Raw genomic sequence first — 27,596 nt, 5'->3', positions numbered from 1 at the left:
CATTCTCAAGGCCCTGTTGGTCACTGTCACCAGGGTGCTCCCTCCTGGTCATCTTCCCAGACTGGAGACCATGTGGGGGAGGTTTGAGGGGGGCTGGGCTACAGACTTGCAGGTGATGGGCAGCCTGAGCCTGGGCCCAAGTCAGGATGTGACCACTGGACCCTGCTCGCCACGCCTACATCCATGCAGTGGTCCCCCACAGCACCACACATGGAACATTCCTTACATCAAATGGACCAGAATCTCCTCCTCCGCCTCTGCTCTGTGGGCGCTGCAAGGCCACACACCACTACATGCCTAGAAAGAGCCTCGGAACAGCCAGAGCTTTGCTAGGGCAGCCATGGTGTCTGAAGACCAAGAGACGGTGTGTTCAACCACAGGGATGGGGCAGGCAGGACCAGCTGGCTCCTTCTGTGTCCCCACCACAGTCCTGGCCCTACAGTCCCTGCAGCCAGCAGCTGCCCACCTGGGCAGGGAGACCACCCAGGTGGGGGACGCTCGCAGACAGAACACCAGCAACGACCTAGTGTGGAGTCAGGGCTGAGAAATTACGAAGCTCACCCTGCCCTGACGGGAACAGAGGCCCTCCCAAACATGCAGCAGCACACGGCTGGAGCTGCAGAACACCACGGACTTGGGCTAGAAACCTGGCTTCTGCGGAAGAATCAAAATGTGACAAACGCTACATCACATCACTCAGGGACGCACCACCCACAGGACAGCCAGCTAACTGGAAACCATGCAAATATCCAGCCCTGCCCAGGGTCTGAGTGCAGCCCCCAAACACACTCCTTAACAACTTTCAGCTATTAAAAGTGCTTTTTGCAGAGATCACGGAAGAGACACACAGAACACTTGCGGGATAGTAAATATGAAGTGAAAGTCGCAGAGTGAGACTCAGTCGTGTCTCACTCTCTGTGACCCCGTGGACTGAGGCCCGCCAGGCTCCTCTGTCTGCGGAACTCTCCAGGCAAGAACACTGGAGTGGGTTGCCATTCCATCCTCCAGGGGATCTTCCTGACTCAGGGATCAAACCTGGGTCTCCTGCATTACAGGCAGATTCTTTACCATCTGAGCTACAGGGGAAGTCTAAACAAATATAAACATATATGCCATTAGATCTGCTTTGTCCAGAACCAGATAAAATACAGGGGGCCAAGGGCCGCAGTGGAGATGGCGCTGTCTGCCACTGTCGCTGACCATGGTCTGCACGAAGCCAGTGGTCCTAACACCGAGGTCCGGTCACAACGGCACTGCCGCCGTCTGGAGGGGATGACGTCCCCACCACAGGCCAGCTGTCTCCACCTGCCCTTCCTGTGATGCAGTCACACAGGACACTGACATCTGGACCTGTGCAGCGTTTCCTGATACAAACGAACCCCGAGAATCCAGGGTTCTAGAAACAGGGCGGTGAGACACCGCCGCTTTGATTCCCAAGCAACTCCGTGTGGGATTACAACGATGAAGCTGTGCTGGGGCAAGGGAAAACAAACCGCGTTCATCATGAGTGTTCGGTTCTAAAATAAAATTTACCAGTGGAGGCTGTCCACTCAGAATCTTTCCCAACGAGGTCATATCTGTCTTCTTTTTTCCTAGAAATGCAGAGACTTGGCTGCACAGCAGTGACAGGAGGGGTGTGGGCGGATGTTTACTGAACTCTCTCTCTGGAGACACTCAAAACGCCTTTCCTTGGTTTCCTCCAGTGGTTCTTGTAATTTTTTAAAAAACATTTTTTTTATTACTCAAATTGCTTTTCCTTCATGCTTGTTAAGAGAAGGAAACAAGAGCCCAGGAAAGGGATGAAACAGCTATGGTGGGAAAGAGAAGGGCAGACTCCAGGCAGGCACTGGGCTGCATAGCAAGGGGTGCCCACCAGGCCAAGGCGTGGGCAGACCGGCCAGGAGAGACGCAGAGACAAGAAAGGCCACAGCCAGCAGGGGGACGTGAGTATGGAAGGCTCTGCTGAGAGTCTTTCATGATCGTGGAAAGGCATGGACCCGGTCCTGCCCCAGGAGCTGGAGGAGACTTTGCCAAAGCATGGAACCCCTTCAAACCAAGACTGAAAACTCTGATAGGTACTTTTCAACCTTGTGACTTCATAAAACACTCTAAACTGCAAAAAGAGACACATTTAAAGACCACAGAATGGAACCAGAGTTCCCTCCATGAATGTCCACAGGCTTTTACGAAAGCACAGGTGTTCACGTTCCATGCACGTGGCAGCTTCTGCACGGGATGAACTGTGAGGGTGTTTAATCACACGCATTTATGACAGAGCCATCAGGGAGGGTAATCAGGCCAAAAGTTCATTTTGTGATTCTTTACTTTCCCTAAAGAAATTTCAAGTCACAGCAACAGCAAGAATCAGCAGATTCATTTGCCAAGGGAACTCACTTCTTGATCCAGCAAAAGAGGCCGCCCTTTCTGAGCCTGTCTGTGTGCAGACCCCGGCAGCTGTTTGCTCTGCTCTCCTGGCCCCTCATTCTGCAGCCGGACCCGATCACAAACACCCACACTGGGCAAGGCACGCACTTGGATTTTTGGTAAAAGTACGGGCATTTTTCCCATGAAAGACACAGATAATTTAAGTGTCCAGTGTTCCAGTGCTTCTGACAGCTACAGCTACTGAGATGTTCAATGCTGTCATAAACGATCTCCAGTTGAAAGAATTAATATTTAAAAAGATATTAATAGTCCAGAGAAACACTAGTGGTTGAGATTTCGCAGGAGGTTCCTTCAGCCCTCGCAGGAGGCCCGACAGTCAGGGGTCTCCTCCAAGCCCAGAGGGTGCAGCGCCAGGGCCTGCAAGGGGCGGAGAGGACCCCGGGGGTGACGGACTCATCTAAGTTCACATGCTGCCACCGTGCCTGGCCGGTGGGCTGGGGTTACCCACTATGGAAGCAGTCTCCCCCTTGCCGTGTGGAGTGGTGCTGTGACAGTTAAATGTGCAGCAACCGCCATGAAACAGATGCTAAAAATCCCGGCCTTCCCGGTGGGATTGCAGGACCTGCATGGGACCACCTGTCAATATCACTTGGTTGACTGGCCGCCTCGCTTATCTGTCTCAGACGGGAGGGAAGCATTCTCATGCTTTCCAGAGAGCCCACCACAGACACACAAGTGACCCTCAGAGGATCTAATTCAGCCTCTGCCACTCCACAGGTCCCCTCCAGGGTCCACACTCATCGTGACTCAGCACACTTGCTGTTGCGCACTTTCAGGAAGTGCTTCTTTGAAACGGCACCCGCCATCCTCACCCCAGGGTGAAAGACAAGGTCTGGGTCTGTCTCTGGGGCCCACGGGAAGAGCTGCACCCACACAGCCCAGAGAGCCAGGGCTGCTGGGACTCCGTGGCTGCCCACTCCCCACAAGGGCAAACACAGGCCTGCACATGTGGCTGGCAGACCGTCCTATGGGCCCCGGACCCCTTCCCTGACTCCTGTCTTCCCCACGTCTGGTCCCGCCACCTGGGGGCTGGTACCATGTTCCAGGTCCTCTGGCCGCAGCAACTTGGGCTAGAAGGGGTCTTCCTTTCAAGTGGCTGCTCGAATGTGTCACTCCTTCCACCCCCTTTGTCTAGTGACCAGAGAGAGGCGTCCAACTCCCCCTGCACCCAGCTCCTTCCGACAGCTGCCTCTTTCCCTCTTGACCTCCTTCTTCCAGTGAATGGGGTGGCATTAGGTGAGTCTCCTGCATCCAGGGCGCTGCATCCATTTTTAAGTCACTTCAGAGCTCCGACTGGTTGCTGATCCCTGTCTCTTCCGACTCAGCAGGAAGAGAGGGCATGGCGGGTTTCTCCTGCCCTCAGGTAGGTGACAAAGGAGGCTCCCCACTCCCGTCACAGCCTGACACTGAGCTGGTGAGGGTGCTTGAGACTGCGAGGCATCAACACCAGTGGTACCAACAAAACACATGTTTCAGGAGATCAAAAGTCAGGACCAAGTGTGGCAAAGAGGCATCCCTTTGAGCCAGTTAGACAACAAGGAAGAACACCAAGTCTCTACAAGTAGGGCTAAGTGTGGTGCATCCTTCCTGGCTGCTGGTCCCAAAGCGGGGTGCTATCTCGGGAACAGAAACAGAGGCACTGATGCCAAGTTCTCGTGGGGGAACTAGCTCCGATCCCAAGAAAAACAGGAGGCAAAGCCCCTGGGTGACCTGATTCTGCTCACAGAGTTGGACAGTCCACGGGGTGGAGGCCTGTTTCCTTGCCAGCCACTGGGAGAGCCAGAGAATATTTTCATGGTCTTATTTTAGGATGGGTAATGTTGTAAACAACCTCCATGCCCAATCCACAGACAGCTTGTCTAGACCCTGATGTGAAGCAGAAGGTCACCAGGGAGACAGACGTCCCTGACAGACTGCAGGCATGTGACGAGGGCTGCAGCCCGGCCAGCGTGGCCGCGGCTGGGGACGCTGACCTCGCCTCTGCGCGTGACGTGGGGTGCGGGGGACGGGGGGCTCACGAGGCGTGAGGTCAGCAGGCAGCAGAGCTCAGGCGAGCCCCGGAGAAACGTCTTCCTCCTGAGTGCAGAGCCCATGTGGCCTGGGGATAAGTTTGCAGAGGAAGAGGATGTGTGGTGCATGATGCCTGAGGACAAGGAGGAGAGTGGTTCCGGCGGAAAAGGCCTTTGCCTTTTCTGAATATGCTTGCTGCAAAGAGGGAACACCAAGGGCCCAGGGACACCTAGCATAGCAGCTAAAATCAGGGGCGCCAGATCCTGGGGTCAAGTCCTGCCCAGCTCCACCACGTACACTGGGGTCCCCTGCTCCCCCACCCACCCTGGGCCGCCTCAGCTCCACCACCCACAGTGGGTCCCCCAGCTCCCCCACCCACACTGCCCCCCAGCTCCCCACCCACTCTGGGCCGCCTCAGCTCCCCATCCACAGTGGCACCCCCCAGCTCCCCACCCACACTGCCCCCCAGCTCCCCACCCACTCTGGGCCCCCCCCACCTCCACCCCTCACAGCTCGGCCTCAGTTTCCCAGATTCAGTACACAGCTGCCATTTGCACCTAATTCTTAGGCTTGTTCTGAGGAGTAAAAGTATCTGCTGCACATAAATATATAAACCACTGAGAACAGTACTTGGTACAGAGACCTTACTCAGTGAACGTTAGGTGTTGCCGTCATCTTTGCTGTTGTCGTTATTACTGTTGTTATTGTCATTATTATTATACCAGGCTGTAGAGTATCACGGGGCTTCCCAGGTGGCTCAGTGGTAAAGAAGCCACCTGCCAATGCAGGGGGCACAAGACATCTAGGTTCGATCCCTGGGTCAGGAAGAACCCCTAGAGGAGGAAGTGGCAACCTGCTCTAGTATTCTTGACTGGCAAATCCCATGGACAGAGGTGCCTGGTGGGCTGCAGTCCATAGACTCACAAAGAGGTGGACATGACTGAGCACACACTGCAGACCCCATGGTAGAGAGAGCATCACTGGTCTCCCTCCCAAGCCTGCCAGCCACAGGGGCCCAGGCCCTGCCAACCGGGAGGGGAGGAGCTTCCGGCCCATCCCTCTGACAAGGTGATGACTGGTGCTTTGACCTGACTTACTGAAGCTCAGCCTGCGTCCTCCCTTGGGGATGATGTCTATAAAATAGGCACCTCCCAGTCTCACTTTACGGCAGAAACTGCTGGTTTAAAAGGTGGCTGTCACCTTTTGGGCCAAGTTGAAATCCCTCCACCCTGAGCAGATCCTACTCAAAGTCAGGAATGTTACAAACTCTTCAACTACCGTCCAGCCCAGGTACCTGGGAGAGCCCAGGTTTAACGCCTCATTTATCCAGACGAAGACGACAGTGGTGACTTTTTTTCAGAGAATGAAATTCATCTTTCCACACCAAATGATTAGTATTATTTATCATTTTTATGGGAGTCTTTGTATAACATATAAACATCTAAAATGTCCTAAATATGGTTTCTAAAACCTCCCAGACCTAAGCAACATCTTGGCTGACAGATTGAAAAGCCCTGCCAGGCGACAATTGTGGGAGCACCAGGAGAAGAATGAAGAGTGAAGACCCCACAGTGTCCCTCCCTCCCTCTCTAGGCCATGGGTCAGCTTGTGCGTCCTCACTCCACCCACGAGCGGCCTGGCGCTCCAACCAAGGCTGGGCTCACCTGCTTCGCGGCAGCCGGGCCAGGAGGTAAGGAGCCGGGTGTGAGCGCAGGGGGGCTCCCAGGGCCGCAGAGCTCGGGGAAGGGGTTGGGGATGGCTGGCAGCGACGAGGTCCTCAAGTGGAGGTCTTCCTCCTGCAGGCGCCTGCGTGGAGAGATGACGCCCATCAGAAGCTGCCACGTAGGGACCCTGCCGCCCACATCGGGGGATCTGCCCAGGACACCCTGCTGAGTAAGCCTGGTGCAAAAGACTGACCCCGCAGGCCCGCACTGCAATGAACCACCCGAAATGAGCACACTCAGAAAGGGGGTGGAGGGTGGGGGCTGGGGACAGGGGAGCGGGGAGTCAGGCTCTAATGGGGACAGGGTTTCAGATTTGAAAGATGAAAAAGTTCAGCAGACAGATGGAATAGATGAACACCCTTCCTATAATCACGGGGCCATGTGCCAGGGAGCTTAGGGAGGGTCTTGGAGGGAGACGCTTGGGAATAGCCTGGGGTGGGCATGCTGCACAGTCCTGGGGGTGCCCCACCTGCCACCGAACATGTACTATGTGGTGATTCAGTCTACGCTACGTGCATTTTACCTTAATAAATTATTATTTTTTTAAGAAGTCCCGTGTTTCCTTTACGGTAGTTCACAAGCATCACTCAAAGCAAAAAACTACGTGATATTAGACATAACTGAAAAGAATCCCATTCAAGAGGCCTGTGGCCACGGGATCCATCCCTCTCTGATGAGCAGCATCAGTGGAGCTGAGGCGCAGGGGGCGAGGTCAGGGACGGGAGGAGGGGTGGGGCCGTGCCTGTCTACCTGTCCAGGTGAGAATGCACCCCCGGCCCCCTGCCCAGCTTCACTGCAGTCCCTCCTCCTCCTCTGATCATCGCCTTGCACTGCCTCCAGCTGCTGCTCAGCACCTGCCTCCCTGAGCCCTCTCCAGCAGTGTGACAGTCTCATCACCCCCACCCCTGATTCTCCCCTCCCCAGGCAGAGATGGAGCTGAGCTGCCCCCAGTGCTCTGGCCCCCACCCCTCCAAATCCAGGAGCTGGAGGACTTTTCCTCAAGCCCTCATCTGGGTCTGTGTCCACTCACCAAGTGTGGGCCAAGTCACTGCCCCCGGTGCCTCAATTTCCTTACCTGGAAATGAGAAGCTGCCACACCACCCCCTCAGTGAGGCTGCAGTGGCCGCTCCATTAGCTGCTCATACACAGGAGGGGTTTAGCACACAGGGGAGGTGCTTGTGAGCACAGGAAGTCCTCAGCAGACCCGTTCACAAAACGAGCCTCTGGGCATCCTATACTGGTCACCTGATCTTTAACAAGGCACCTGACAGTTAGAAACGCTAGGACTGAAATAAAGAGAAGCATCACTTGAGAAAAGGTTGGCCTGGAGCCAGGGTCCACTCTCCAGCAGCGGGCATGCCTCGCATGAGCCCATCCGTCCCGTGGGACTCAGAACCTGCAGCCCCGGAGCGGAGGGACAAGCACGGCCAGGATCCCAGGCAAGGGTCCTGGGCAGCTAGCTGGCCGGAAAGCAGGCCTTCCTGCACCGCATCTGCCCTCTGCCCAGTCCAGCCTCAGGCACCGTCACCAGGGCTGCTGTTCCATCCCACTGGGCCTCCCCGAGGCCGCCACATGTGGGCAGCTGACACCCTCCAGACCCAGAGAAGCTCAGAGGAGAAAAGACTATCTCCCCCCAGACTGAACTCACCAGGAGCTCAGAACACGAGGGTGCTGGTGGAGGGAGCAAAGCGGTCCACCTGCTGGAAGGACGGATGTGACAAAGCGCAGGAAGCCGAGAGGAGAGAAAGCGACCCCAGGCCACCCAGGCTGCTGTGCCCCGCTGCAGACAGCTCTGTATTTACTCTGGTCCCCTTCTCCAGACAGACTTGGCCGCCCTGGGCAAAAGAGTCATCTGGCTGCAGAAGACTTAGGATGCTGGGCTGCAAAGAAGGCTCACAGAAGTTTCTGGAAGCAGAGGGAAAGCTCCCTCCCCAAAAGGTAAGGAAAGGAGACCCAGAAGATGCTCCAGCCAACAGATGCCTAAGACCCAGCACACTGCACGCCTTCCCCTAGAAGCCCAGAGAGGCACCAGATGTCACCCCCTTACCTACCCCCACCTGAAAACCCACCAGAGCCGGCAGGGGCCTGGGTGGGGGTCACAGAGAGCTTGTTTGCTGGGTTTCACAGAAGTCTCCGCCCAGGAGGTCTTCCATCACCCCACCTCACAACCGCTGGCCCCGACATTTCCCGCCTCCCAGGCAGAAACAGAGCTGAAGTGCCCCGACACTCTGCCCCCACCCTCTCCAAACTGGAGCTGACAGATCTCTTCCACATCCTCCACCATGCCTGGTCAGGACAGCACCACTCCGGCTGGTCGCTGAAACAGCTTCCGAATCCCCACCCCCATGAACCGAGGCTGCCGCAATGACCTGCCAACTAACCCAAGTCCAGCCTCACTCGCCTTTCCCCACCTCTGCCCTGGGAGTGGCTCCCGCAGGCTGCGGATCTCACCCCAACTGTCGGGATCTCTTTTCTAATCCACCTCTGAGGTCTGATGGACGCTTGAAGCCCCGTGTATTCAATGTGTACAACTAGATGAGTTTAGAGAGAAGAACTCGCTGTGACCCATCACCATGGTCTGGCCACCACCTCTGGACGTTCACGCTCACCCTCTTCACTTGATTATTATTATCACCTTGTGTGCACGTGTGTGATGCGAACACGTCACACAGGACCCGAACCCCTCGCTGCTAACTCAGGTGGCTCTACACAGCTCGTCTGCTGCCTCGTCCACGGGTCAGGCTGCCCCTCTGGATCTCCCACCAGCACCGCCCGTCTCCACCCCAGCCTCTGGCAGCCCTCTCCACTACCTGCGTCCTCACTCCTGGGGCTTTCAGGTTTCTTGTGGAAGTGGAATCACAGAGTAACTGTCCTTCTTTGTGGGTCCTATCTACTTGAGCACACTGTCCCTGTTGTCCAGTGACGGAGGAGCAGACACAGAAATCATGGTATACACACGTGATGGAATATTATTCAGTCACAAAAAAGGAGGGGCCGGGCCACTTTAGACACCAGGGATCATCTCTCTTCCTCAGGAAGTCTCTGCCTCCATCCCTCAGTTCCTACTTCCCCTTCAACACCCAGTTCAGAAGTCTGCCTCTGTGAGGGAGATTAGATAAACAATCTTGTTTAGGCTTCAGAGACAAAGCAGAGCAGGCCTCTGACCTTGCGTCTAACCTGCCTGGACACTGCCCCGACTGGGAGTGACTGGGAGTGACCGCCTGCTGTGAGCTGAAGACTTGCAGCATCTTAGATAAGATGGGGGAGGAATCTTGAGGTTGTTGAGCCCCTGGGGTGGGGGCGGGGTTCCTGGCCAACCAAGCCCCAGACTTAACTGCATTCCAAGTTTTACACAACAAAACAAATAGCACTGACAAGGAAGCAGGGCTGCAATTTGCTCCCAGATTGATGATAATATCGGTTTGAGTCCATCCTGGGGTTATAAGTGGGAACCCCAAACTGCAATCTCTGAAGTCTCACCCAGGGAGCAGATGTGCTGCCTGGGACCTTTTCCCAGCTGGGACTCCAGATGTGCTGTGACATGGGATTTCCCAGTGCTGTTTAAGTCTGGATGTTGGTCAAAACCCAATTTGGTGATGTATTCTCTGCTCTGTCTCTTTTCTTTTAATGTTAGTGTATTGAAAGCAAGTTAGATAATTCTTTAATAAATACTGGTATTATTTATGTATATCACAAGTGGCTTATTTTGTTAACAAATCCTTTGAACCTGAGATGAAAGTGAAACCTTTCAGCAAAACAGCCTCCTCCAGGGAGGCCTCCTCCACTCCCCAGAGTCCTTTCCATGAAGGCTGGGCCTCTCCATGTCAGTCCCTGGGAAACGTGGTCAGGCTGCACGTCTCTGTCCCCAGGCCCTGTGCTGGGTAGTGAGGTCTGAGAGCCCTCCAGGGACTACTTGGCTGTTCATTCACTTTGGGCTTCCCTGGTGACTTGGTTGGAAAAGAATGCCTGCAACGCAGATCTGCGTTCGAGTCCTGGGTGGGGAAGATCCCCTGGAAAAGGAAATGGCAACCTGCTCCAGTATTCTTACCTGGAGAATCCCATGGACAGAGGAGCCTGACGGGTGATAGTCCATGGGATGGCAAAGAGTTGGGTATGACTGAGCTACTAACACAATAATGTCCTTGGACAGTGTTTCTGTATACCCCCACTGACCTGGCACAGAGCCAGTGCACATAAAACTGATCTGAACTGAACTGGGTACCAGGTCCAACCCCCAGCGGCCCTGCTGGATGGAGGGAAAGAAGGGGTCTGCCAAGCAGAGCCCGGCACCGTGACCCTACCACCCACCCTATGACCCCCAAGGGGAGGCAGGTGGTGCAGTGACCCCACCATCCACCCTCTGACCCCCAAGGGGAGGCAGGTGGTGCAGTGACCCCACCATCCACCCTCTGACCCCTGAGGGGAGGTGGGGTGGCACAGTGACCCCACCATGCACCCTCTGACCCCTGAGGGGAGGTGAGGTGGCACAGTGATCCCACCACCCACCCTCTGACCCCTGAGGGGAGGCGGGGTGGTTCAGGGACCCCATCACACACCCTCTGACCCCTGAGGGGAGGCGGGGTGGCGCAGTGACCCCATCACCCACCCTCTGACCCCTGAGGGGAGGCAGGGTGGCGCAGTGACCCCACCACCCACCCTCTGGTCCCCGAGGGGAGGCAGGGGCCCACCTGACCGCGAGGATGCTCACGGGCTGGGACCGCTGCACCCTCTGCCTCGGGGCCGCCTGTGGTTGCAGGACCCTGGCTCTGGGGACTGGGCCGCGGCTGTGCTGGCCGTTGTGCAGGAGGGGCACTGTCTCCGAGGCTGCACACAGGCTCTCCAGGGACGCATCCATGTCGTTCACCAGCGCCTCCAAGTCCACGTCGTCCTCTGTGCATGGAGAGCAAAAGACAAGCGTCAGCAGCAGTGAGTGGCCACAGCCAGGTGGGCGTCCCAGGGACCGGGCTCTGAAACTCACGACACTTTAAAACATGAGGAGCAGACGGAGGACGCTGCCTGAGACAAGCACAGCTTTCTGTGAAGACTCATGGGTTACATGTATTACCTGTTGATCCGCCAGAAGCAACCCTGTAATGATAGCCCATCTGCACTTCCTGTCTGTACAGAAGACCCTCTCAGGGCATCTGCTCAGCTCACACGCTCCTCGGGGTTGGGGAGCCCACACAGCCTGGACCCTCTGCCCCAACCCCAGCTGGTGGGTCCCAGGGGCACACGGAGCTCTAATAAGGCCAATCAGGGCTGCTCCCTTCCCCAAAATTCCAGACAAGAAGCAGAGAGATGGGAACGGGGAGCGCCCGACCCTGACCGCAGTCTCGCCTTGCGAGGCCAGCAGTGTCGCACCAGAGGCAGAAGGGCTCTGAGGGTGGATACCTGCAGGGCTCTGGGTGCCTGAGAACCAGAGGAAGCCTGTCCGCATACAAGAAGGCCTGAGGCCGATGAAGAGAGAGGACCACAGAGAATGCCAGAAAGAGATGAGCACGGAGGGACTCCAGCAGGTGATGCTATGCCTCAGCGAGGCTGACACTGGTCCACCATCATCCTAGATGTTTCTGTGAAGCTGTTTTTAGATGAGAGTGACACGTGACTTTGAGGGCTCTGGGTAAAGCAGACAGCCCCCCATCATGTGCGTGGCGATAAGACTGAGGACCCCCACAGAAATGGACGCGGCCTACACAGGTGTGCATGCCAACTCCTGAGACACCGCGCTCAGTCGCTTAGTCATGTCCAACTCTGTGACCCCATGGACTGCAGCCCACCGGGCTCCTCTGTCCATGGGGTTTTACAGGCAAGAATATTGGAGTGGGTTGCCATTTCCTCCTCCAGGGGATCTTCCCTACTCAGGGACTGAAACTGCATCTCTTAAGTCTCCTGCATTGCATGCGGATTCCTTACCACTAGCACCACCCAGGAAGCCCAACTCCCCACAACAAGCACCCCAAATGCAGCAAAGGCACACCCCGTGAGCTCAGTATCTGGAGACCTGTCACTGTTTAACAATGTGGCCAACACAGCTGGGCTGCGTCTAGTGCAGTAGGTCACATGTCACCCAATTTACAGTCCATCTGCTTCCTCACAGCACGGGGTCACCCAGGAACAAACCAGAGCTTAGGGCCCAGACAGTCAGGCGGCCTGCCCCAGCCCTGCCCCCGCCCTGCCCACGCGGTGGGGGCGTGGCCAGGTCTCCCTCTCAGGCCTCCATCTCCCATGCCTGTATCTCTGACTGGAGCTCACAGGGGTACCTGGCCCACAGGTGGGCATGAGGTCAGTGAGTTATTACTGCTCTGCGACAGAGCCTGAAGCAGGGTAAACACTCAGTCAATGCTACTTATTTGCTCTATAAGTGACAATAGGGGGGTGACTATTAACCTGGTTTACAGGCGAGGAGATTGGTCCAGAGTGGGGTTGGGGAGAGGGTGGGGCTGAGCGGGCAAGTACCTCGTCCCAGATCACACCAGAAGGGAACCTGAAAACAAGTTTGCAGCTGCCAAGGTGACCTCACCAGGTGTGCACTGATCAATGAATTCACAGATCTTTTCAGAACACTGACCTCCCCTGCTTCTCTGCTCCCTCCTTCATTCAGCCTCGCTGTCTCACTGGGCAGGAGGGCAGAAGGAGACAGAAACAACCAAATAGAACAACAAAAGCCCTTCTAGAAGGCTTGGAAGCTGCAGGGCACAGGGGGCGGAGGTGGGGGTGGTACAGGCTGGAGGAGGCTGGGATGGGGGATGGAGTGCAGGCACTGGGAGACCCAGGCAGAGGTGGGAAGACCACAGAGCAGCCTCCTCCCAAGGTTTCCTTTCCCTGCAGGCAGTGGTGACCAGATGAGGAGTCTGGGGAGGGCCTGGACCAGACAAGATGCTACAGGCAGCAGGTAGGGCCCCAAGGAGGACAGACAGACACACAGATGGATGGAAAGATGGGCAGGGGGCTGCTGAAAGAGCCAAGGACAGTGGCCCAGGCAGGATGAATGGAGCAGCACTGGGGGAGAAGGAGGGTGCTCGGGGGGAGTGCATTGTCAAATATTAAATACTGACAGATATTAAAGAGACAATATGCTATATCAATAATTAATAATAACCATGAAATCAAAATTAGCAAATCACAAGGGAGAACGTGGGAGTCAGCAGGCAGGGCTTTTGCACAGAGCTTGGCAGGCAGGAGGCTGGTGCAGGTGGGGAAGGACCTGGACAAATCAGAAAAACCCCTGCAGGGGGTCCCTACATGGAGAGTGGGCTTAGGTCCTCATGCGTAAAGTGGGAAGCAGCATTTGACAACTGGACAACAGCTGCCTAAACAGAGCCAGCTCTATCAGGAGACCTCTGCCGCTGTTTCTGGAGCCCTTGACTAGACATCTGATAAGGAAAAGTGTTCATTGCACTGGAGTTCTCAGATGGAACTTCTGTAAAGTTCTAGAATGTGTCCATCAGGGAGGACTCATCTCCTCCACTGACACGCAACTGGTCTGTAACCGAGGCTCATCTCAGACTCCGTAAAACATTAAGACCACATGCCACCAGCACCTTATTAACAACTCAGGATTTCCAGCTTAACGGACCATTTCAGAATCAATAGGAAGACATGCCAGGTCCACTGGAATTACAGAATCAGCCTTTGCTGTGGGCAGCGGCCTCTGCCATGGACGGGAGGCCCTGGCGTGGATGGGCAGCATGGGAGCAATGCTGGGCGCTGCGTTAGGCATTACTGACAAAAATGGAGGCATGGCCCCAACCCCCTCTCTGTCCCGCAGGCACGGACCCAGGATGAAGGAGTTAGGCTTTGTGATTCTGACTTGTTTTTTTCCTTTCCTCGGCTGAGTTGACTGAAAAGGAATATTAAGGTGCTTATTGTTCTTGAGAGGAGCATGATAAGATGCAAAGCCTTATGCAGCTGTGCTCAGAGAATAATTCATAAAGTTAGTCATTGACATTTGTTCAAGGACTTTTACAAAAGAGTATTCCAGGATGAGCACATAGGCTGTAGCTTGAGGCCATGGAAGGTATTGCTATCTGAAGCCTATTTGTGAAGAAAATGTTTATGGCAAAGGAGTTTACTGAATTTACAGCTTAGAAATAATTAAAATAGTTACAAGTTGAAGATTTAAGGAATGTTGTAATATTAGCATATTTTATTATAGCTTATAGAGGTTAGGATTTTTAGAGATACTATAGCTAGAAGCCTTTTTAAGAGATAGTGAGCTCAGGATGTTAGGGGCAAACAGGATTTAGAAAGGTAAGAAATAAACTGAGGAATGTAGCATGAGTTACAATGTAATCACAAGTTAACTATAGGACACATAAGAGGAAGTAGATAATAGATGGTAAAGCTGATTCCAAGAGAATCCCTGAAGCAGGAACTCTGTTTGAAGAGCAACAATGATTTATGGAGAAAATAAATCTGGGTGAGGGGGAACAGAAAACGTCAAACCTCTGACCTAATGCTTTTGTAAAAGTATAAAAGAAAATCTTAAACTTGAAATAAACAGGCAGTCCAAGAAAACTGAGAGGCTGCCTCATTTTCTCGCCAACACCGTTCCTCCCTTCAGGTTGAATCCCTGGCTGCTGGAGCTGGACTCCGGCAGAGCACAATGGGGATCTGAGGGCATTTCGTCACCAGTGGGGTAGCCTACTTGATTAACACAAAGGCCACTGTTTTCCTGGCTTTCATCCTGCTTTAGAAATCAAACAGGAATAGTATTCTCACTCTCTGACAGATGTCTGCCAAGAAAATCTCCCCTTAAGTAGATTTTCCTTCAAGTTATCTTCCTTACATGTTCCCGAAACAACTGAGTGACTGAACAACAATGTATTTCTGAAACCCCTGGCTGTGCCCGCCAAGGGCAGTCCTCCGAGGGTCCTGTCCTTTCCTTCCTGCTCCTTCCCCCACCAGCCAGGCCCTTCCTGGGCACCCGCTCCTTGCACTCAGGAACACAGTGATTCTGACATCAAAGTACATATAAAGGGAAAATGGTAAACACAAAGGTAAAAGGTGTATGTGCAATGCATGTCCTTCAAGTGCTTTCTCTCTCCTCTGAGGTCGGTTATTAATGAAATTGCTTTCTACTTTAATAGAAAGCATTCACCTGTGGATCTATTAGAGCCAGGCCAATCATTTAACAATATACTCAGTGGGTTACAAGTTTCATGAATAGACTCTGCACTGGCATATTTCAAACTTGCCTATTTTATACGGCCCAGATGAAAGGAGAAAGAACACTTGGTACCCATGGTTGGTGGAATATTACGTAGCCAGAAAAAGGGACGAAACTGGGTCATCTGTAGCGATGTGGATGAACCCAGAGTCTGTCAAACAGAGTGAAATAAGTCAGAAAGAGAACAACAAGCATCGTTTCTTTAACACTCATGCATGGAATCTAGAAGAAGGGTACTGATGAACCTCTGCAGGAACAGAGATGCAGATGCAGGGACTGGACTTGTGGGCACACTGTGGGGAGCAGAGGGCGGGACGCATTGGGAGAGCGGCACTCACATATACTAACTGCCATGTGTAAAACACAGCGGGGAGACGCTGCGCCACGCATGGAGTGTGGTCTGATGCCCTGTGATAAATTAGAGAGGTGACATGGGAGCGGGGAGGGAGGTTCAAGGAGGAGCGGAAATCTGTGAGCCTATGGTTGATTCACTTCATTGTACAGCAGAAATGAACACTGCTAAGTCACTTCAGTCGTGTCCAACTCTGTGCGACCCCTGAGACGGCAGCCCACCAGGCTCCCCCGTCCCTGGGATTCTCCAGGCAAGAACACTGGAGTGGGTTGCCATTTCCTTCTCCAATGCATGAAAGTGAAAAGGGAAAGTGAAGTCGCTCAGTCGTGTCCGACTCCTAGCGACCCCATGGACTGCAGCCCACCAGGCTCCTCCATCCATGGGATTTTCCAGGCAAGAGTACTGGAGTGGGGTGCCATCGCCTTCTCCGGAAATGAACACAACATTGTATAAAGCAACTACAGTAAAAAAAAAAAAAAAAAAGTCTAATAAAATATCCTAATCTAGGACAGACTTCAAAATTCCCTCCAGGGTCATTTATGAATAGCATTTTGTCTGGTTAGATAATAAAGTCACTTTGGGTTGTCTGGTTTTACTTAAACTTTGTCCAACTCTAATAAAGACTAACAATCAAACCTTCCAAACAGGAGTTTTAAAGGATTGATTCTAAAGAGGACACGGCTATATGCCATGGTACTTTTAAAATAATAACTACACTGAGATTTTTCTGGATTAACATTCAGTCCTTTCGAACGTTTCATGACCCGGTCCGTTGTGAAGGGACATTGCCCATGTCTCCTACACGCGTTGCTGCTGCACGCATCGCCAGGGGTCAGCACTCAGCCACGTGAGGAAGCCTTCCTACAGGTCAGGTAAGCGGCCTCTGTAAATGACTGTTAGCACTGCTAACTTGAGGCCCAAATACCATCTGTGAGCCAGGACCTCTGAAAGAAATCCTGTAAGGGGGATGAAAAACAATTTTATATGTAAAATTTCACTCCATGCAGATTTCTGAGGGTATATTTACTGGACAGATGTAGGTCAAACAATACGGTTTAAATCAAGTTATTAATAGTTATTTTCCTTCCTTAAATAGCCCAGTCCTTAGCTGGGCACTGACTTTTGTTCCAGATGTCTGAGTTGATCATCTAATTATAAACGCACAGATACATCTGGTCTCACTGTCATTAGCAAACGGAGGCACAATGAGGTCTAAAATGAGTACAAATTCAGTGAAACAAATTCATGTTCGGACTAATAAATTATTCGGGGGGAATGTCTTCCAAAAACAAGCCAGGAAGAGACCAGGATGCAGGCAGAGGGGAGAGTGAGTCATGCGAGGACCTGACTGGTATTCCTTAACCTTCTCCTGGCTCCCCCTCACCAGCTTCACTGCCCCCTGCTTGGTTCACAGCACCCTCTGGTGGCTTCTTTAATTAGATAGTTAACATGACACTGGATCCACTTAACAAAACCATTTCGCCACGTTGAAGAAATGCTATTTGCACCTCGAGTACAAGATGCAACCTTTCAGCCCTTCCAGGTCTTCCTCCCTGGTTCCTGGTTCCTGGAATGCAGCTCCTAACATCCCTGTTATTTCCTAAGTGATAAGAGTAAGGGGAGGAGCGTCTTTTCTTTATCTGGTCTTCTGTTGCTGCTGCTCCTGAAATAGCTCCCAAGCTACTATTAAAGGTGAAAGAAGTGTTTTTTGTTAACAATAACAAGCCCCTTTCGACTAGACCTGAGTTTATGTGAATGAGCTGACTTCTGGCAAGCCTGCAGCCACCTGATGGAGACTGGCTGTCAGATGAACCAGCTGTGTGATTAGAGAGGTGGGACTTTCAGCGCCACCCATGTCCTCCAGGGAGGGGAGAAGGGATAGCGGATACACAAATGGCCAGTGATTTCACCGACCATGCCTGTGTGGTGAGCCTCTGTAGAAACCTTAAAGGACTGGTCCCTGAGAAGCTTCCAGGTTAGGGGGCAGGTGGGGTGCTGGGAGGGTGGCCGGAGAGCAGGAAGCTCCACCCACTCCCCAGTTATCTTGCCCTCGCACCTCTTCACCTGGCATTCCTGAGCTGTACCCATTATAGCTAGTGAGGACACTGCCTTCCTGACAGCAGGCTGCTTCAGTAAATTGGGTGGGAGATTCCCTTGGAGTAATTCTGAGAACAAGATATTCAGCAAGAGAAGAAAAGGAGAATCCTCTTGACAACACTGTACCTGAAAATTCCCCAGTGCGTGTGCAAAGGCCCCAGTTCTAACCCATTTCTACCTGGACAAGAACTAAAGGTCTGGCCTCCAAAAGCACTTTCAACTTAAACCACGTTCCCCAGGAGTTACTTCTGTTGACCTCTAGGCAATTAAAATCTTGCACAAATATAACTCAATACGCTGCTGAAATACCTTTTTTTCACACCAGTTTATCTTCAATTCTCATGTAATTCCAGTCCCATGTATTTAATTTTTAGTATGTAGAATTGATTGGACATAAGTAAGCAGAATAAGAAAATCTAGTATTCTATCATTAGGGCTGTCTTGAGCATTCTTTTCTGTTCTGATCATGGTACTTAAAGATATTCAGCAAATATAAAAGCAAATCACCTAACCACAACTCCAAACGAAAATACAAGGGGAACTCCCAAATCCTATCACTTAAAAACAAAACAATGTTTTATTTCAGTGGTTAGTATGTCCAGGCGGGAAATAAAAAACCCTTAGAATCAGTCTGTCCCACATACACAGGGAAATAAATATAAACACAGCACTGGAGTGATCCACAACTCCTCATGTTCTCTGTGTTAACAAGAGAAACATGTTCACAACATCTGGGACAAAATAGCTTCTTTTTGCTCTCTACCCCTGCAGACAACAGTAATTGCCAAATTCAATGTGTATTAATTGAGAAATACAGGTCAACACATTGATTACTTTAACAAACTGTAAGAACTTGCATGGTATTTTTTTCATTAGGATCAGATATATTCTAAAAAGAGCTGCTTGCACTTCCGGGGTAGTTGTGGGGCTCAGAAGTCCCCCTCTTCCAGGACCCACAGGCCATGGGGTTGGAACCATCACCCAGAGCATGGTCAGGGTCAGCCAGTGACATGAAACTGGACAAATACACCCCTCCCCCAACACACACACATCCTGGGATCAATCCAGTTAGACGGAGTGACCATGGTAACACCCCTTCCAATCCGCTCATGCTGGGGAATCTGTGTCTCGCTTTGTATTGATAGCTGGGAGCCTGATTATTTTTCCTGGAAAGTCTTTCCTTCTCCTAAGCCAGATGCAGGACTGTGTGCTCAGGAAGGAGGTACCATATTTAGTCGTGTGCCTGGTTCCTTGAGAGCTCTGGCACTTTCCTCTGTTATTAGGAACTGCACCCAGAACCCTCCCTAGAACACCCCACGACAAGTGAGAGAGCCAGCATCCACCAGGCAGCTCTGTCAATAATGCAAAGTACGCAGGCCAGTGATGCTCGGCTTTCATGCCCTCTGTAACCAGCTTTCCTCAAAGCCACGTTTAGACCAGTGATGCTTGGCTTTCATGCCCTCTGTAACCAGCTTTCCTCAAAGCCACGTTTAGGTCTACACATTCCACCTAAGGGCCTCCCTGGTAACTCAGCTGGTAAAAAAAAATCTGCCTGCAATGTAGGAGACTCCAGTTCAATACCTGGGTCAGGAGGATCCCCTGGAGAAGGGAAAGGCTACCTACTCCAGTGTTCTTGGGCTTCCTTTGTAGTTCATATGGTAAAGAATCTGCCTGCAATGCGGGAGACCTGGGTTCAGATCCCCTGGAGAAGGGAATGACTACTCCGGTACTCTTGCCTAGAGAATCCCGTGGACAGAGGAGCCTGGCAGACTATAGTCCATGGGGTTGCAAAGAGTCAGAGACAACTGAGCGACTTCACCTTCACATTCCATCTAAGGGGCTTCCCAGGTGTCGACAGTGGTAAAGAACCCGCCTGCCAATTCAGGAGACATAGGAGATGCCGGTTCAATCCCTGGGTCGGGAAAATCTCCTGGAGGAGGGTATGGCAACACACTTCAGTATTCTTGCCTGGAGAATCCCATGGACAGGGGAGCCTGGTGGGCTACAGTACATAGGTTCACCAAGAGTCTGACACGACTGAAGCGACTTAGCACACACACATGCATTCTGTCTAAAGAAGCACCACCCCTTAAGATTGTTTAAGTGTCTACAGCGGTGACTCAGATTCAGTACCATCAAGAAGTGATGGGTTTTCCAGATGGCTCAGCAGGTAAAGAATCTGCCTGCAATGCAGGAGATGCAGGCTGGATCCCCGGGTTGGGAAGATCCCCTAGAGGAGGAAATGGCAACCTACTTCAGTATTCTTTCCTGGAGAATCCCACGGACAGAGGAGCCTGGTGGGCTACAGTCCACAGGTTTGCAAAGGGTCGGATTTGGCTGAGCACGCACAGTAACAGTAACACAGATGAGAAAGTCTGTGGGCGCTGCTCACGGGTTAGTGACTGTTGGGAGCAGAGGCAGAAGGATGAAGGGAACCGGCCAGTTCTGAGAGCCTTGGGCTCCTCCACCCCAGAGGCCACTGCATTTGCAGGGACCCTGGGCTCCGTCTCTGCCTTGGGCTACACGTTCAGGCTCTCTTCACTCTGACCCCAGGGGAGACGTTGTAAAAGACTGCGGCTGCACAAATCCTTCCATCTTCATTTCAGTTCAGTTCAGTCGCTCAGTCGTGTCCCACTCTTTGCGACCCCATGGACTGCAGCATTCCAGGCCTCCCTGTCCATCACCAACTCCTGGAGTTTATTCAAACTCATGTCCATTGAGTCAGTGATGCCATCCAACCATCTCATCCACTGTTACCCTCTTCTCCTGCCTTCAGTCTTTCCCAGCATCAGGGTCTTTTCAAATTAGTCAGTTCTTTGCATGAGGTGGCCAAAGTATTGGAGTTTCAGCTTCAGCAGCAGTCCTTCCAATGAATATTCAGGACTGATTTCCTTTAGGATGGACTGGTTGGATCTCCTTGCAGTCCAAGGGACTCTCAAGAGTATTCTCCAACACCACAGTTCAAAAGCATCAATTCTTCGGCACTCAGCTTTCTTCACAGTCCAACTCTCACATCCATACATGACCACTGGAAAAACCATAGCTTTGAGTAGACGGACCTTTGTTGGCAAAGTAATGTCTCTGCATTTTAATATGCTGTCTGCTTCTGCTGCTGCTGCTGCTAAGTTACTTCAGTCATGTCCGACTCTGTGCGACCCCAGAGACGGCAACCCACAGGCTCCCCCATCCCTGGGATTCTCCAGGCAAGAACACTGGAGTGGGTTGCCATTTCCTTCTCCAATGCATGAAAGTGAAAAGGGAAAGTGGAGTCGCTCAGTCGTGTCCGACTCTTCGAGACCCCATGGACTGCAGCCTACCAGGCTCCTCCATCCATGGGATTTTCCAGGCAACAGTACTGGAGTGGGGTGCCATCGCCTTCTCCGAATATGCTGTCTAGTTTGGTCATAACTTTTCTCCCAAGGAGTAAGTGTCTTTTAATTTCATGGCTGCAGTCACCATCTGCAGTGATTTTGGAGCCCAGAAAAATAAAGTCAGCCACTGTTTCCCCATCTATTTGCCATGAAGTGATGGGACCAAATGCCTCCATCTTAGGCTCCCTCAATGCACCAGGGTTAACCAAGAATGGAGAAAAATCAGAATTCCAGGGATGAGTGGCTAAAATCATATCCCCCTCAGGGAAGGTGAGGATTCCAGCAATCCCAGAAACCCGAGACCCAAAACTCCTAAGTCACCAGCAGCACCCCAGGTGTACTGGGTCCTCTTGTCCGCTAGCGCACAGCCTACCCTCAAGGATTACAGCCCCATCTGGGCGGCGGGACTGAGTCAAGTTAAGGAAGTTCTTGCAACATGTGATAGCAGACCCTGGACACGTGTCATGTGCGTTCCTGTTCGCTCCGTGAACCTGTTTCCCAGATGCTGCATCCCCTTTCCTGCACAGCGAGGGGAGCGCCCCGGAGCAGCCTCCTGCATCGCCTCTTCCTCTTGCCCCGACAGAGGGCAGTGCCATCCTGAGTTAGTGAATTGGCGCTGGCCACGTGCCCTCACATCTCACATCGCTGGCTTCTTTAATCCTCCAAACACTAGGGATAATAACAGCTCTTTAGCAGTGAGGCAAATAATCTGCTGCTCAGGGGAGTGAAGGTCCCCTGGCTGCAGGAGACAAAGCCTGCAGCAGAACTCCGATCTCTTCTCTGAAAAATGTCAAACTGCTTATTCTAATTACACAGCAGCCGCTCCATGATGCTCCTGGAAGGCCAGGCCCCAGAAACTTGGCCCAGGAGAACCTCACAAGCAGTGTTCTTAGCCAAGAGCTCGGCACCTGAGCACAGCTCCTCTGCCCACCTGGCAAGTCTCAGCAAGCATCACTTTCCCCAAAATTCAGGACTTTGAGAACTTCCTCTAAAACATGGACTAATGCTCTGACTGTATTTCTTTGGTGTAAATGGGAAAAGTGGAAACCCAATGAGAATAACAGCAAATGAAATCAACCCAGGGACCTGCAAACTCAGATAAACCAGGTCAAGATAGCAGCTGCTACAAAACAAGTGCAGACACAAAGTAACAGATACATTAATTTTTGATGATGTACAACAGCTTTTTTTTGGAAATAGAAAAGGCATGAAAAATAAAACCAAAAGCGGGTTTTATTAGGATGTCCCTTTGCTAGGATGACATTGAGCCTACGTGGGATCATTGCCTTTTCACTAGTCTCACAAATCCTTTTTCACACTTGACCAAAGGAGACGGATGGCAGACACGCTGTCCCCCTCCTTCCTGAGGGCACATGAGCACAGCAAGTCCCACTTTGGTCCCAGAGCCCAAGGGAGATGTTAGCAAAGCTTTAGACAAAAATGGACAGAATCTGGTGACCCACTCCAACAGATATGACCCTGGTCCCCACACCTGGAACTCACTGGATGAGGGCAGAGGGGCAGGCTGGCCCCAGTCAGCCTGTTAGTCTGGGCATTTCTGGGGAGAACTGCCAGCTGTTCCCAGAGCCCCTGGCCTCTCTGTGCCCTGCGAGTCCCTTCCCAACACCTCAGCTCCATGAGAAGCCAGTCCTGGACAAGGAGGGGAGAGCAGAACCCCGGCGTGAGGACACGAGGGTGACTGTAGCTGAAGGAAAGCTGAACACTGCCCCCGCCCCAGGCAGGCCGTCGAGAGGTTGTTCGGACACCTCCTGGATCCATCAGCTGGGGCTCAGCACAACACCAACTCACCTGGTGCTAGAAACTCCACCAGCTGGCACTTTCTGACGCAAAATTAAACACATGCAATGGCACCACGCTGGGCAGTGGTTTTAAAGCATCTTGGGTTACTGTTCTCTTTTATAACTCGTTTGCTTCTCCAGATGAAAATTTTCTACATGAACAAGCCTTACTTTAAATCAGAAATGGGTATTTACACTTGGAAATATATCTGACTCTGAGGCTGGGTGGCCAAAGGAACTGGAATTAAAGCTCAATATAGAAAACGGTTTTGGTTTGTCTGCAGCTATCATTGTCTCAGTCTAATCAAAAAGGGAGTCAGGGCAGGGAGGGGGTACTTCCTCCGTGGTCCTGCAGTTAAGACTTTGCCTCTCAATGAAGGGGATGTGGGTTCAATCCCTGGTCAAGAGGCTAAGAGCCCACATGCCTCATGGCCAAAAAAATCAGAACATAAAACAGAAGCAATATTGGGACAAATTCACGAAAGACTGAAAACGGTCCACATCAAAAAAAATCTTCAAAAGGGGAGGATGAGAAACACGAATCAAGTATACTTCAGTGCTCATCTTGCAATGAAAAATCTGGGTTTATTAATATTCAATTAAGAAGCTTCAATAATTAGATCGAAGAATTTAGATAGAACCTGTTTTTCTTCTAGGAGCCGTTTTTAAAAAGTAAAAGCAGGTACACACCTCTCTAAAAATGGAAAGCGAGACTTCACAGATATTCACACATTCGTGTTCAGGGCAACGTGACACACAGAGCCGAGGGGTGAGAAAGGCCTGGAGTCCACCGATGAGCAGATACACCAAACGCATGAAGCTGAGCCACGTGACAAGGCCGCACTTAGGATACCCGCGACCACACGGGTGAACCCCGAGGGCGCCACGCCGAGCGAGGCAAGCCCGGGAGCGCGAGCGGACAGATATGCGCGCCAGTGAGAGCCCTATGAGGAGACTCATACAGTGCAACGCATGGAGGCAGGAAGTAGGACGGCGGGCGCCAGCGTGAGTGGGGGCGGGGAGCGGTAACGATTATTTACTGGGGGCAGGTTCCACTTGTGTAGGCGACCAGAGTGCTGCCCGTGGACAGTGGCAACAGCTGCGCCAGGTGAGTTCACTGACAGTTACTGGGCTGCATATCGAAAAACGGAGAAGATGGCGATTTTATGTTAGGCATATTTCAATACAAAAAATATAATAGTAATATAAATATAATAGTAAAAGCATTTTTAAATTGGAATGTTTAATATTCTCAAATGGTGCTGGTTCAGTCGCTGAGTCGTGTCCAGCTCTTGTGACCCCATGGACTGTAGACCGTTGGACCTCTGTCCATGGGATTTTCCAGGCAAGAATACTGGAGTAGGTTGCCATTTCCTTCTCCAGGGGATCTTCCGGACCCAGGAATCAAACCTGGGTCTCCTGCATTGCAAGTGGATTCTTTACCGACTGAACTACACTATGGTCACTTAAGGTCCTTTTCTGACTAATCTACTTGGGTGCCTTTGAGAGCATGGAACCAATGCCACGCACTTGGACGCAAGGTGTCGTGGACTGCACCCCGCAACACACGGCCCATTTCAGGGGACACCCTGCTGGCCCAAAGCCTCCAGCCCTGCCCCCGGGTGGACAGATGCCCCTGGCCTCCATTCTGCATACCGGAGGTCCTCACTTCTCCCCAGCAGAAAGCCACTCCCCTACAGCTCCCTGTCTGCACGCGTGTGACTTCCTCCACCAGCAGAAAGACACGGCCATTGTGGTGGTGGGGGGGTGGCTCTGGAGGCCAGTGAGGTGGCCCAGGGTGACCAGTGGGGCCAGGAGTTTAGTGTGGAGAAGAGTCCAGGGTCTATCTCAGGAAAGAGATATTTCATCTAAAAAATGGAGGACCTAAGAGGTAAAATAAGATTTGGGACGTGCCCAGGCTGTGGAGGCTGAGGGCCATGTGGGGGCCCCTGGGGCTGGCTTCTTGGGTGACCAGTCAGGTAGACTAGCTCATGAAGGTACATCCATTTCCAACATTACATGAAACTTGAATTCCTCTTTCCAGTTACCACTAAGCTTCAGTACATACGTGTACATTTCTCCAGTAACGCCATGGACTGCGACAGGTACGTATTCAACTGTATCTGTGCACATCCTCCAGTAAGGTGTTGGTGTTATGAGGGGCTCATGCAGAGCCCAGCCATCAACAGAGGCTAAACAGACAGACCTACAGAAACACAGCCAGTCTGCATCCTCCCACATAGGCCTCACCCATCTCACTGGAGCAGCTGGAAGGGGCCTGGATGCTGACTGCAGTGACTTTCAGGGAGAAGGCCAGGCTGCTCTCACCACCAGGTGTGTTAGACCCAGGAGGCTGCGACACGCGGAGGGCAAGATGTGTCACAGTCTCCAGGGCAGATAGAAAGTCAAATATACACATCCTGGCAGCCGGACACATGGGCTCTACCACCAGAGCAGACAAACAAAAAAGTGATGAGTGATTACTCATTCTGGACTCTGACTCCTGTGAGATGCACTCATTCAGTCTATGTCTTAGAGAAGTGCAGAGTGATTCTATCCAAAATATAAATCAACAAAACAGGGAAAGCTACGCATTCCACTCAGTGTTCCCATTCACTGACATTCAAGAGCTTGCCTCTGATTTTCCCTGAAAAGAGTATGTTTCCTTTCTTTCTTGAACTTTTATCCTGCTACACTGTTGCCAGGAAGGGCCTGGACATCACACAAGCTTCTTTCAGGTCTTTTAAGACTGTTTTTGCTCGGCACCAAAAAGTTACACCTGCCAAGCAAGGAACTACAGGCTACAAACTACAGGAAAAAAGTGGATTCCACTGTGCAATCTCTATTTTTCCTAAGAGGACAACTGGGGAGAAGAGGAACATACAAAATGTTACACAGAAAGGGCAAATGATTCCTTGTATCTTTCTCAAGTCTGCCTTAATGATCTGTCCCTTCTGAGCCTTCTGGTTTTGATCCCCAATTCTTCTATTACATCATAAACCTGGCAGAAGCCTGGGCGCAAGAAATGATGCAACAACTTGTTATTCTGCAAGGTTCCCATTCCCCGTTAATCCTAAAAATACTAATCCGAGAACACTGGAATTGTCAGGGAAGATCCAGGTCCCAGTCCAAAAGTCTGCCACTCACTGGCACTGTACTCACAAACCAGGCAAAGTTTTAAGGATAAATTAGATGCCTGGAGACCTGATCCCACTCAGCATCAACCCTCTACAATTCTGAGAATTTATCTCCATAAACGCAAATTTCCTTCTAAGTTGTAACCCATGTTTTTCTTCATTGAACAAATATTCCGTGAGCACCCACTCTGACACTGTTCCAGCAACTGGAAATACAGACATTAACAAAACAGACAAGAATTCTGCCACCTGAGCATAATATAGTCCAGGGCAACACACTCTGGAAAAGAATGATGGTGCAAAATACAAACTTGCAAGGGAAGAGATGAAACTTCTTTCACCTCCTCTGGAAAAATAATTCCTGCCCTGAAGAAGCTAAAACAAGCTCCGGGGTAGGGGACGCGGGGATGGACACACCCTGGAGACTGGGCTCCTCACGGAGGGGTAGCCTCAGCCCCAACAGAGCATCTTACAAGAGGGCTTAGGGACATGGGGGCAGCTGACGTGGCAAGGAGGGCAGTCTGCGTCCTCGGGTGGAAACAGCCTTGGTAGAGTTAATGAACTACCTAAACCAGAGAAGGATCCCAGAGGCCAGCTGCTCTCCCAGGACGGCTGTGCTCACTACTTGGCAGAGAGGATTTTACAACAAAATCCCAGTTATGTAAGACAAGACAGTGAAGAGGAGGCCACTTGACTTCACAAAGAGGCCAATTTCTCGGGGATGGGGAAAGTCCTTTCAGGAGAACGTACTGGGCGATTCCAAGAAAGGGTACATCTCCCAGAACTGCAATGCCCAGGAGAGCGGAGCTGTCCTCTCAGGAGGTGATGGAAACAGGGCTTCAGTAGAAGGATGGGACATTCAGGATGGGGCCGGGGGTGGCTGCGGAGATCCTACCCGCTGCATGCTGTCTGATGAGCATGCCCCCGAGGAGGCTTGCTTGTGAGAACAGGTTCCTGGGACTCGCCTCAATTCATTCTGAATCCAAATCTCTGGAGTGGGATCAGGGGAACAAACAGTTCCTAAGTGAGGGCTTATGAGTCTCGTGGTAAGAAAAATAACAGCACATGTATAAGTGGCACCTTCTGAATAATGTCCCAGGAGAAGGAAAACTCATGATGGTCTGTCTTGGAATTTGGGCTCGATGGATATGAATTCTGGAGAAGCAATCCCAGAGAAAGGCTGCATGTACTGGACCCATGAGAGAGGGTTTTGACTTTTACTTTCTGCACACATACCATCGCACTTATTCATGATGATGACACACAAGGGCTAGCGTGCTTTGACCACCTACAAAGCCCCAGGTTTTATGCCAGGCACAGCTCGTAGCTCAAGCAACTTCCAATCTTTCTAGCAAAACAGCCAAATAGGCATATTTAAGATTTCAGAAGCAGCAGCTGAGGTGCAGGGTCACTCAGCTCCCAAGAAGGAGTTAGTGTTAGTTGCTCAGTTGTGTCTGACTCTTTTTTGACTCCATGGACTGTAGCCCGGCAG

General features: G+C 51.8%; 1 protein-coding gene across 10 annotated transcripts in view; it reads right to left on the bottom strand.

The window, feature by feature from the left end:
- GRB10 (growth factor receptor bound protein 10) overlaps nucleotides 1-27,596 on the bottom strand; it is a 221,338-nt gene that overhangs the window by 61,575 nt on the left and 132,167 nt on the right. For 8 of the 10 annotated variants that reach the window (XM_024990511.2, XM_059885419.1, XM_059885420.1 and 5 more), the window contains 2 exons: nucleotides 10,868-11,069; nucleotides 6,120-6,261 (listed from right to left, as the gene is read on the bottom strand). In XM_024990511.2, coding sequence (XP_024846279.1) covers nucleotides 6,120-6,261; nucleotides 10,868-11,069 — 344 coding nt within the window. The remainder of the gene's footprint in view (nucleotides 1-6,119; nucleotides 6,262-10,867; nucleotides 11,070-27,596) is intronic. The other 2 variants (XM_059885421.1, XM_059885422.1) reach the window with 1 other exon arrangement.

This window comes from Bos taurus, chromosome 4 (genome assembly GCF_002263795.3).
Source record: "Bos taurus isolate L1 Dominette 01449 registration number 42190680 breed Hereford chromosome 4, ARS-UCD2.0, whole genome shotgun sequence".
Lineage (NCBI taxonomy): Eukaryota > Metazoa > Chordata > Mammalia > Artiodactyla > Bovidae > Bos > Bos taurus.
The sequence above is the reverse complement of the archived record's forward strand: the minus strand, read 5'-3'. Positions and strand labels throughout refer to the sequence as shown.